Here is a 12,211-nt window from a genome sequence, read left to right on the forward strand (position 1 = left end):
GCTTAAAACCACTGAGCTAAATCCCCAGCCCAATGATGACTGTTTTAAAGACACTGGAAGAGATGTCTTCGAAGTTCTGAGAAAACAAAAGTTTTAACCTAGAACATCATATCCAGTCAAGCTATCATTTAAGTACAAGTAGAATAAAGAAACTTCAAAAATTATAAAAATTATAAAGTTCAGAAATTTTATTCAGTAACTTCTTTAGGATGTACAAGAGTACAAGAGCAAAGAGTTGTAGGGGCCGGGGATTTAGCTCAGTGGTTTCGCTACCTGCTGTGCAAGCGCATGGACCTGAGTTCGATCCCTGGTACCAAAAAAAAAAAGAGTAAACAAAGAATGAGGAAATGTGAGTGTCGAGCCTGTACAATATAAAGTAATCATAATCACAACTGTCTCCATAAAAATGACTTGAAATACCTTCATTAATAATACAAATAATTGTATTATTTGTAATAATTTATTTTAAACAAATAATTTATTTTAAAAAATTAAAAACCTTAGCCAGGACAGGGATGTTGGTACACACCTATAACTTCAGCATTCTGGAAGGTTAAGGCAGGAGGATCAAAATTCAAGCCCAACCTGGACAACTTGGTCACACTATCTCGAAATAAAAAATAAAAAGGCTAAGGATGTAGCTCAGTGTAAAGGCTCTGGGCTCAATCACCAGTACCGGTGGTGGTGGTGGTGGTGATGATGATGATGTGATAAAAATCTCAGTAAAACATGGTGGCTCGCACCTGTAATCCCAACAACTTGGAAGCTGAGGCAGGAAGATCACAAGTTCTGAGCAATTTACCAAGACCCTTCCAGTCTCAAAATAAAAATAAAGTGAGGCATGATGGCACATACCTATAATCTCAGCACTCTGGGAGGCTGGGGCAGGAAGATCACAAATTCAAGCCCAGCCTGGGCAACTTAGCAAGACCTTGTCAGTAAATAGTAAATGAATGAATGAAAGGTCATGGGTTGTAGCTCAGGCACAAAGACCCTGTATTCAATCCCCAGGACTGAAAATTAATTATTAATTAAATTTTTTTTAATTTTTTAAATGAAAGGCTAGGGATATAGTTCGGTGCTATAGTGCTTGCATGCATGAAGCCCTGGATTCAATGCCCGCGTAACATAAATAAGTAAGCCTCATCAACAGCACAGAAATGAAGACATTTGTCACTGCTTCAGTTTAGAATAAGGAAATAATTCTTCTCCTGAGAAATCCTAAATACAGTCCAGCCTACAAAGTTAACTCAACTAAATTTAACATCTACCAGTTCTAAGAAACATCAAGCTAAAAATTAGCTTCAGTAATTTTTGTGTTGCTGTACCTGACAAAAGCAAATGGAGGGCTGGGGATTTAGCTCAGTGGTTCCGCTGCCTTCGGAACCAAGTTGGCTGCAAGTTTGATCCCCAGTACCAAAAAAAAAAAAAAAAAAAAAGCAAATGGAGTAGGGCATGGTGGATGCCTGTAATCCCACTATTTAGGAGTCTGAGGCAGGAGGATCCCAGCAAGTTCAAGGCCAGCCTGTACTCCACAGTGAAATTCTGTCTCAAAGCAACAAAAACAAACTTCAGAGGTGTATGAGGTCTACCAGTATTCATAAAGATTTTGCCCTGGTGAATACCTTCACAACCCAGAACTACAAAACACCTGAGGATATCCTCTATTGTAAACAACATGCAAGTAATAGTAAATAAAGCACAAGCATGTAGGTACATACAAGTAGTAATAAGACCTCGAGAACATCAGATAATGGAATTACAAATAGAAACATGAAATCACTATGCCTGAGATATTAAAAAATAAAATGGGAAGTGGAAAATAAAGCAAAAACAGTAAAATATAATTTGAGAAAACATTTATATCAAAAGAAAAAAACAGGCAGGCGTGGTGGCGCACACTTGTAATCCCAGCACTTGGGAGGCTGAGGCAGGAGGATCACCATGAGTTCGACTGAGACCCTGTCTCAAAAAACAAAACAAGGAGGGCCAGAGATTTAGCTCAGTGGTTTCGTCGCCTGCTGCGCAAGCGCAAGCACAAGCGCAAGGACCCAAGTTCGATCCCCGGTACCCAAAAAAAAAAAAACAAAAACAACAAAACAAGGGCTGGGGATTTAGCTCAGGGGTTTCACCGCTTGGTGTAAGGACCCGAGTTCAATCCCCAATAACAACAACAACAAAAAAAATACAAGAAGTAATTAATAAAACATATAAGACCTTTACAGAAAAAAATATTATCCAAAAATAGATGATTTAAGCAGATACATGTTTGTGAGCTGGCAGATACCATACTTTAAAGAAATTTTCATCCAAAGTAGTCTATATATTCACATATTCCAACCAAAACACTAACAAGCTCTGAGAGATTTTTTTTTGAAGTTTGTTTGTTTTTACAGCACTGGTGACTGAACCCAGAGGCATTCTTCCACTGAGCTACATCATCAGTCCTTTTTCTATTTTTTTGAGAGAGGGGCTTAGGCTGGACTTATGTGTTTTGTTTTTTTTTGAGACAGCACCTCAGAATGTAACCCAGGCTGGCCTGAAACTCACAGCAATCCTCCTGCCTCAGCCTCCAGAGTGCAGGGATTATAGGCATGAACCACCACATACTCCTTGCCTTTAACTTTCCATCTTCCTGTTTCACCCTCCCAAGTAGCAGGGATTACAGGTATGTGCCACCATGCCTCGCTCACTAACAACTTTTTAAAAATCAACTTTCACAATTCTATAAAGTATAAGATAGCAAAAAGTCAAGATCATTCATCATTATCTTAAAGGCAGAAAAAGGTATGTGTGGAGGACAGTAAAATTATCTTAATGAATACCAAAGCTTACTGCTTATCATAAACTTTGGAACTAGGGAAACAAAGAAAAACCTGATTATACAAAAATTTTTAAAACACTCAAAACATGAAAATACACCTCTCTATAAATAGTCAAGTACATCAGTTACCTATTATTGTGCAACAAAGTACTCCACAATTTAGTGACTTACAACCAAAATTATTCTAAAAGCTTCCTTGACACAAGAATTTGGGAGGGCCTAGGCTGGCAGTTCTGGCTCAGTGCCTCTAATGAGGTTGCAGTCAGGCATCACCTGGGATCCACCTCCAGTCACTCCTTCCCATGGCAGTTGGAGCTAGATGTTGGCAGAAAACAGCAGTGCTTCTCCACACAGGCCCCTTAATTGGGCTGCTGGAGTGTCCTAACAAAATGGCAGCTATTTTTGCCAAGAACAAGGAATCCAAACAGCAAGAAAAAAGTTGCATTCCTTTACTGACGTAGCCTCAAAAGTCACTGTTAATTCTGTTGTACTCTTTGGTCATAGACCAGCCCTGAGAAACTGTGGACAGAAGTCATAGAAATGTGGGGATATCAGGAGAAAAGGAACAAGGGGCCATCTTGGAGGTTGGCAATCACACCAAACTATGAGCTCAGAATAAATCTTCAATTGACAAAACCAATAAAAGACCAATATACAGAATCTGTTAAGAATTCTTATAAGACAAAAATGCAAGCAATCTAAAGAAAAATGGAAAACACATGACAAGTAACTCATAGAAGGAACATAAATCGCATATAATAAGCTTTCACAAAGTACTGCTGGGAGCCAGAGGATCACTAATTCGAGTGCAGCCTGGGCAACTTAGAACTTAGCAAGACCCTGTATCAAAATAAAAAAGGGCTGGAAACAGCTCAGAGCAGAGACCCTGGGTTTAATCCCCAGAACCACACACACAGCTCAGTAGTAGAGTGCTTGCGTAACAAACACTAGGCAGTAAGTTTGGTGACAACCACAGCCCGCTCCCAAAAGGACTGCTCATTAGTATCATACAGTATAGTGTATGTTACTTACATCACTGGGGCATACCCTTTAAATTTTTCTAAAATTGATGCATTTGTGCTCATTCATTTGGTTATTTTTCTTACCTCCTTCTGGGTCCAGTGACAAGGAACAGAGGAGGAGTTTGTGACCCCAGAAAAGACAGAAGTTAATTTATCCATCACTATGAGTCTAATCTCTGAACTTGGCCTCAGCAGTAACAGAACTCAGTTATAAATGTGAAAAAATAATCAGATCTACACTGAACTATTTATAAAATCCCACCTTCATGTAATTACTAAGTTTCTTCATTTTTACATTCTTTTTTGTTGTTTTGGGTTTTTTTTTTTAGTACCAGGGATTGAACTCGGGATCTTGAGCTTGCAAGGAAGGTGGCAGAACCACTGAGCTAAATCCCCGGCCCTTGGTTTGGTTTTTGAGACAGGGTCTTGCTATGTAGTCCAGGCTGGCCTTGGACTCACTATGGAGCCCAGACTAGACTGGAACTTATGGCAATCCTCCTGTCTCAGCCTTCCAAGTGCTGGGATTTCAGGTATGCACCACCACACCAGCTCCATTTTTACATTCTATTGGAGGCAGACTCTATAGAAATTGTAATGGGGGGCCAGGGATTTAGCTCAGTGGCAAAGCACCTGCCTGGCAAGCTCAAGGTCCTGAGTTCAATCCCCAGTACCAAAAAAAAAAGAAAAAAGAGAAGAGAGAAGAAACTGATGAGTACCCAAAATTAAAGACCATAAATACATAAATCTATTATCTCCTACTATTATATAGTTTAACATGCTCCCCACCGGATCAGTGACGCTATCATTTTCTTGTTGCCATTTAAGGGAGGTCTCATAATCATTCTTATACTCTTAATTACTGAAGAACTCTCAAAGGGCTGTTGCTTACCTGGGTCACAGCCGTTAACATATACAGTATTAGAAATTAAAACAAACTAGTATTTTATTAATTCATTTAAAAATAAGCTCTTTATATGTCTAAATAACATTTTTATCAGAAAGAGCTGTACTTTCCAAAACAAAAAATATATAGGGTAGTGATGGAGCTCAGTGGTAGAACACAAGCTTAGCATTCACAAAGCCCTGTATTCAATCCCCAGCACCACAAATATAAATATACAGTAAAGAATGGCATCATTTTACATTTTTTTCAATCTTTTTAATATCCAACTTAATAGAAGTTGGTAAGATACACTCTTACACATTTCTTTTTCTGTTTTCTTTTTGAGACAGGGTCTTGCTATGCAGCTCAGGCTGGCCTTGAACCTACTATGGAGCCCGGGCTGGCCTCGAACTCATGGATCCTCCTGCCTCAGCATCCCAAGTGCTGGGATTACAGGTGTGCACCACCAGGCCCCACTGTTTTGCTTTCATGTTGCTTAAAACAGGGTTTCACTGCAGGGGATGTAGCTCCATGGTGCTGCCGCCTGCCTTGCAAGCACAGGGTCCTGAGTTCGATCCCCAGTACCAAAAAAACAAAACAAAACAGGGTCTCACTAAATTGTCTAAACTGGCCAAAAAACTCGTGGGTTGAAGAGAATCTCCTGCCTCAGTCTCCCAAGTATAGCTGGGTCTACAAGTGTGCACCACCAAGTCTAGATCATGTGATATGTTTTGATGTTTTTCTTTGAATATGAAGAAAATCTGGGGCCAGGGATTTAGCTCAGTGGTTCCACCGCCTGCTTGGAAGGAAAAGGTCCCAAGTTCGATCCCCGGCACCAAAAAAGAAAAGAACAGAAAAGAAAATCTAGCCTCATATATGGCCAGATTAAAACTTAAAGAATACAGGGCTGGGGATTTAGCTCAGTGGTTTCGCCGCCTGCAGTGCAAGCACAAGGACCCGAGGTCGATTCCCGGTACCAAAAGAAAAAAAACTTAAGGAAGACATTTTAATAGCCTTTCCAAATACATAACTGTGTCATCAGATAACTGATTTACTTTGATATCAGTTGAAATGTGGAATCGCGATGAACTTTTACTATTCTCTTATATTAAAATCTATTTATTGGTCAATCTTACACTTTGAATCTTTTCCCCATGCATAATTTGTAACATTACACGCTGGTTTCACTGGTTCAGTAAGTTACATTGTTCTTCCAAATACTGATGTGTATTTCATTACACAATATCCAAAAAAACCCCTCCAAAACAAAACACATTCATTAATATCACTATCTATCTCATCGTAATTTACTGAGAAACTGTCTAGCACATAGGAGCAGATACAAATCTTCCAAAATTCTAATTTTCATTTAAAAGCTCAGTTTTTATAATTGTGAATACATAACGTCAGGTGTTTCCTGAAAGTAACAAGCTCAATACTATTCATTTTTGAGAAAATGGCTGCCAAAAACCCAGGACCAAAAATCAAGTTATTTAAATGAAAGAGAAAAAAAAGCAGCTAATTCAACTTGAACTCTATGTGACTATGAAGATATAATGACCTTTAGTAAGGCTGGAAGCCACCATCTTAACTCAGGCTAGCAATTTTACCCATTACTGCTTTTTCACCATTAATATACATGTCAGCACAGCAAATAAGGTAAATAATGAACCAGTATCATTATGAAAACTGTTTTAACCCTGCAAACCCTGACAGTCTCAGAGACTACCACACCACATTCTGTAGAAGCTCACTTTAAGAATCACTGCTTAGAGGGAATGTGGTGGTGCGGGCCTGTAATCCCAGCACTCCAGGGTGCTAAGGCTGAAGGACTGCAAGGTCAAGCCCAGTCTGAGCAATTTAGTAAGGGGAGGGGGGGATGTAGCTCACATAGTGTAGCTCAGTGATAGGCTCTGCGTTCAATCCCCAGTGTCACGAAAAAGAATCACCACTGAGCCGAGGATGCAGCTCAGCAGCACAGCCTGAACTACACATTGAGACCCTGCACCAAAAAAAAAAAAAAAAAAGAAAAAGAAACCAATGCAACTTACTCCCAATCCAGTTCTCCAGGCAAATATTTCACAGTGCTCTCAAATGTACTCTACTACAAACAAGTCATTTTAAGAGTTCATTTGACAGTTTGTTTAGATACATTAATATAAATTTGTACTTTTATTGTATGTCCATTAATTTACAGTATAAATTTGTATTTACTGATAGCTATTCTGAATCATCCCCCAAAAGAAAGCACCAATTAAAAAAAAAAAAAAAATCACAAGAGCACTTTAAAAAGCTCACTGCTAGGCCGGGGATTTGGCTCAGTGGCACTGTGCCTGCCTCGCAATCGCAAGGTCCTGAGTTTGATCCCCAGTACCAAAAAAAAAAAGTTCACTGCTGAGATTCAACAAATATTTACTAGTTTATTCTGATTTCCCAAATACTCCAAGAGTAAATAGGTTAAACTTTCTCCTTAAACTATTTAAAGTCAACTTCCTCAACCTGAACCAGAACCACATGAAGTACTTATTCAAAGTGCGGTTACCTAGAGTGAACCACAAATCAACAGAATCTCAGGTTCCACAAAGAAACTCCCAAACCAGCATTTCAAGAAGCTCTCCACGACAGGCGTGGTAGTGCATGCCTGTAATCCCAGCACCAGGGAGGCTTAGGGATTCTGCCCAAGATCAGAATTCGAGGACAACCTGAGGTACAATGAGTTCAAGGCCAGCCTCAACTGCATAGTGAGACCCTGTCTCAAAAAAACAAACAAAAAAGATCACACACTCAAAAAATCCTGAGTAGATATTTGAAGGGCCCCTTTATTCAACAACAGTGGTTCTCAAACTTTAATGTGATCAGAACCACTTAGAGGACTTACTAAAACAGACTGCTGGTCCAAAAGTCTGCAACTGGGCCAAGTATTTACATTCCTAACAAAGTACCAGATAACAATGGGGAGAGGCTAGTCTAAGGACCACACTTTCAATCTAGAGAGAAGAGCAACAGTACGTGGGCTAAGTTTATTAAAAGAAAGAGGAATTTTTTAAAAAAAGAAAAGCCAGTTAGAAGAGAAAGGGTACTGGTCCCTTTTTTTGGAATCAACTGAGAAAGATGGTGAATTAAGCTACCAGCAATGGTTTGCCAGACCAAAGATAAAAATTACAGTTGTTCAGGGCCGGGGATTTAGCTCAGTGGTTTCGCCGCCTGCTGCGCAAGCACAAGGACCCAAGTTGGATCTCCGGTACCAAAAAAAAAAATTACAGTTGTTCAATAATATCCTGTATTTTTGGAGCATTTCAGCTATAAAGCACTTTCACATTCATCACTTAATTTGACTTAGTGAGATATAAATGAATGATTTTTAGCTACATTATAAAGAAACCAAAGAAAGCCAAGCATAGCTGCTTATGTCTAGAACCGAAGCACTCTGGGAAGCTAAGGCAGGTGGATGCCAAGTTTGAGCCCAGCTTGGGAAACTTAGTGACTTGAAAAGAGCCTGTGTCAAAAGAAAAAAGAAAAAACATCTGGAGATGTGGCTCAGTGCAAGGGCCCTGGATTCCATCCTCACTGCTGCACACACACAGAAAGCAAAACAAACTGAATGGTAAAACAGTGTCCCCTAAGTCCAAAGTGCTTTACAGCTCAGCTCTTTCGCACACCCCCCACCCATGCTGGGAAGGGCCGGCCTGGCACATGCCAGATAAGCGCTCTACACTAAACTATACCTCTAGCTCTTTTATTTTGAGACAGGGTCTCACTAAATATTCTACCTTGCCCAGCTCTTGCTTCCATTTAAAAAACAAGGAGTATATATGAGTTACTGCCAAAACATTTCCTAGACTCCCTACCTAAAAACACAGTACTCCACACTCAATTTACTTTAGTGTTTGGAAAACAATATTGTTTGATTGACAGCATTTATTTTATTCCACTTACTCTAGTTCAAAAACAAAGGATAGAGAATTAAAAGGGAATTTACAAATCATTCTTCTACACAAATTTCAGAGAGGCAATTTTATTGCCCCTATTCCTCAGTCACATCAAACACCATTTGCATCCTGAGTTCCCTCTAAATCTTTCTTAGTTAACCCAGGTTTTCTCAAGAACACTGAAGCTCTCAGGAGGCTGGGATTTCAGCCATGTGCCACTACTCCAAGTGAAACCTTGTTCTTAACCTTATCTGCACATTTCAATAATATCCCAAAATCAAGGCTGCCAGAATCGAAGCCATTGTTCTCTCTCTCCACCACACACATGTGCTTCTGTACTTCTGTACCTAAGGTTTTGGGGATTTTTTGGTACTGGAGACTCGAACCCAGGGCCTCTCACATAGTAGGCAACCTCTCTATCAAGAGCTATAGACCTTGCCTTGGGGGAGAACTGTTCATCTGCATTAAGTGAACTACCACTCACCAAGCAAGAAGCCTGGAAGTCATCGGACATATGTGTCTCCTTCGCACCAATTTCAGTATCACCCTCCACCTCTATTCCTACAGGCCACTTACCATCAGTTACTAATAATAAGCTGCCATTTCATTAGTAATTATCACTACTAGTCACTACATATCTTCTCTCACTTCATTCTCTCAACAACTCTATGAAGTATTTTTGTCCATACTTCACAAATATGAAAACTGAGGCTAAGAAATAATCTGTCCAAGTCATAAGTGAGAAGTAGCAAAGGAGACAGTCAAACTCAATGTTTCACAAAGCCCCTGCCATTTCCCATACTGAAATACTGCCTTCTGTAACACCTGCTACAGGTCCTTCACTACCCATTCCAAAGGATAATTTCTCACCTAGATTACTGCCAAGATTCTCCTAACTGGTCTCCCCCACCTTCCTTCATTCCTCAAGTGCTTCAAATGATCTTTCTGGATCACAAATCTGATCCTTTTATCCTCCTTATATAAAAGCTCTTCTGGACAGCCCACTAGTAAACAGGTTACACTCTATAAAATAAATCCCAATCTACAATCCCTTCCCTACAGCTCCAAAACTCAAAAGCTTCAAAATTTTAGTTAAGTATGCAACAAAACCCACCTGAGCTGCAAGAGGCAATTAATCATCTATTATCCCATGTGATATTCATATGTTTCGGTGTAGAATTAAAGTGTTTGATGAGATGTAAACCCATACCCTACTGGAGTACTATGTAAGAGACCTTACTAGGAAAAATAAAATTTCAAGAAACTGTATTCTGAAATCCAAAACACACCTAGACCCAAAGGTTTCAGAGAAGGGATTGTGGTCCCTTACCCATCAATCCAATTTAACTTCCACCAATCACTTCACATGTTCTCTAGTTGCAAAGATGCCCCTACCTGAATGTCCTCCAAACCAGTACCCACCCTTCAAAGAACTGCTCGAGGATTTCCCTTACTGTGAAGTTTCCTTGACCTTCCCACCATTGTACCACAACCACGGTACTCAGCATCCACCTCAACTACTGCATATCAGATACGTTAGACCGTGAATGTGATTCTCATTACTGAGCACGGTAATGATCCCAAACACCACGGGATCGTTAACGTCTAGCAAATCAAACACATACATGCCCAGGTCTCCCCAACTCCCATTCCCCTTCAAAGATCATTTCTCCTTCGTCCTCAAACCTTACAATTTTCCCTCAGCAGACAGGCCTCCCCCAGTTCCTCCTTCCCAAATGTCATCTTAAAATTATTTGCTAACAGGCGCCTTCTTTTGGTCCCAAGCTCGCCCAAGTCTTTCATCTACCTCCATTTAATCCGTAGTCCCCTCTCGTAGCCGTGAACAGGCCAATTCCCCTGCCTCCAGAGCCCTTATCTCTTACTCTCTCAACAAGCCCTCTCCCGACCGAGGTCCCTCCACCCCGTACTTCTCGAAACGGGCATCCAGAGCCCTACTCCTCCCCCGGCCCGGGTCCCAGCTCCAGAACCGCACTGGGCCGTACCCGCACGCACAAGCTCCCTCCCAGCCAGTGTCCCCTCCCCCAGCCCTGGCGGCCCGCACCCCTCCCTCCACCCTGCCGAGTCGCCAGCGTCCAGCTTCTCCCAAACAGCCCCAGGGGCCATGTCTGGCGCCCCGCACACCTCTGGGGACGGGGCCGGTGCGAAGAGCCCCGGGCCCCAGCGTCTTGGTCTCCGGATCCCCCGGGTTCGGGCTCAGCAAGCCAGCCCCCCGCGGCCGGGACGTCAGGCAGGCCTGCGGCTCACCTTGCTGGATGTCGCCGTTGCTGCCTCCCGGGATGGGCACGCTGAGCTGGCGCTCGGGCTCCGGCAGGCAGCGCAGGCAAAAGGAGTGAAGGCAGGGCAGCAGCTTGGGCTCCGCCTCGCGCCGGCTCTGCAAGCTCTGCTGACACACAGCGCAGGTGTCCAGAAGCGAGGCTGGCGGCCCCAGGGGCGGCCCCGACGAGGGACCCGGAGCGGGAGCCGACGCCGGGGCTGGGGCCGGCGTCGAGACCGCCCCCCCGGGAACTCCGGGGCCCAATGAGGCCGCGGGGGCTGAGGCAGCCGGCGCCGAGCCCGAGGAGGCCGCGGCCACCCCCCCGTCGTCGGGCCTGGCCGCGCCGCCCTCCGCGCCAGCCCTGCCGCCTTCCTCCTCCTCCTCCTCCACCAGCACCGCCGCGAGAGGCGGCTCCGCCTCCTGCGCCGCGGACCCCGCGGCCCCGGCAGTTACCGGCGCGCTGCCGCTGCCCCCGCCGCCGCTCTCGGCCTCGCCGCCGCCTTTGTTTTCCGCCATGTTTTCCTCTTTGAACCCGCCGGACCGCCCCGCGCCGCCCGCCGCCCGCGTCGCCGCCGCCGCCCCCAGCCTCAGCCGCAGCCGCAGCGAGAACGGCCGCCGAGAGCGAGCAGGCGAGCGAACCCACGAGAGCGCGCGCGCACGCGGCGCCCCGCCCTCGCGTCGCGCGGGTGAAGGCGGGCGAGCGCGGCGCGCGCACGTACGCCCCTACGTTCTCCGGGGGAGGCGGGAACTTGGGGCGCGGGCCCGGAGCGGTCTGAGGAACTTGGGCTCGCCTCGGGGGCCCTTGTCCGGCGTCAGGGCAGCGGTTTGTTAGCTCCGAAGGCGCAGGCCGTAGATGCTGGATGGTGTTTGGCGGGCACTGGTTTTGAGTCCAAACGCAGCGGCGGTGCGAGGAGACCGGGGGGGGGGGGGGGGACGCCGCCGAGGGCTTCTCGGAGACGTCTCCCGGGAGGCGCAGTCCTCTGCGCCGCGCGCGTCTCCTCGGGGCCTCACCTGCCGCGCCGACGGACGCCCGGGCCTTCTCGTCCCCTGCAGGCCTGGCTCGGGAGCGGGAAAACGGGGCCTTTTCTTCTTTGAACTGCAGGTGTACCAGAAATAGGCTGAAAAGACTTGATGAACTCCTTTGCAGCTATTTTTAGCTGTAAAGTGTAGGTGAGTCTTAGCCGTAGCTACAGATCAGAAAACCAACGGAAGAGCTTTTTCAAAGCAGAGATGTCAGGGCCACACCCCAAACCTGAGTCAGGAAGTGGGGGAGAGAGT

At 44.4% G+C, this 12,211-nt stretch overlaps 1 protein-coding gene across 3 annotated transcripts in view; it reads right to left on the reverse strand.

Moving 5' to 3' along the window:
* Positions 1–11,467, reverse strand: part of Trim33 (tripartite motif containing 33) — a 113,632-nt gene extending 102,165 nt beyond the window's left edge. The window contains exon 1 of one of the 3 annotated variants that reach the window (XM_004853778.3): positions 10,924–11,467. In XM_004853778.3, coding sequence (XP_004853835.1) covers positions 10,924–11,449 — 526 coding nt within the window. In that variant the 5' untranslated portion in view covers positions 11,450–11,467. The remainder of the gene's footprint in view (positions 1–10,923) is intronic. The other 2 variants (XM_087213278.1, XM_004853777.3) reach the window with 2 other exon arrangements.
* Positions 11,468–12,211: the final 744 nt, after the last annotated feature.

The sequence above is a fragment of the Heterocephalus glaber genome, unplaced genomic scaffold, assembly GCF_053883595.1.
Source record: "Heterocephalus glaber isolate CG9 unplaced genomic scaffold, H.glaber_assembly_v1.0 deba00001442, whole genome shotgun sequence".
Lineage (NCBI taxonomy): Eukaryota > Metazoa > Chordata > Mammalia > Rodentia > Bathyergidae > Heterocephalus > Heterocephalus glaber.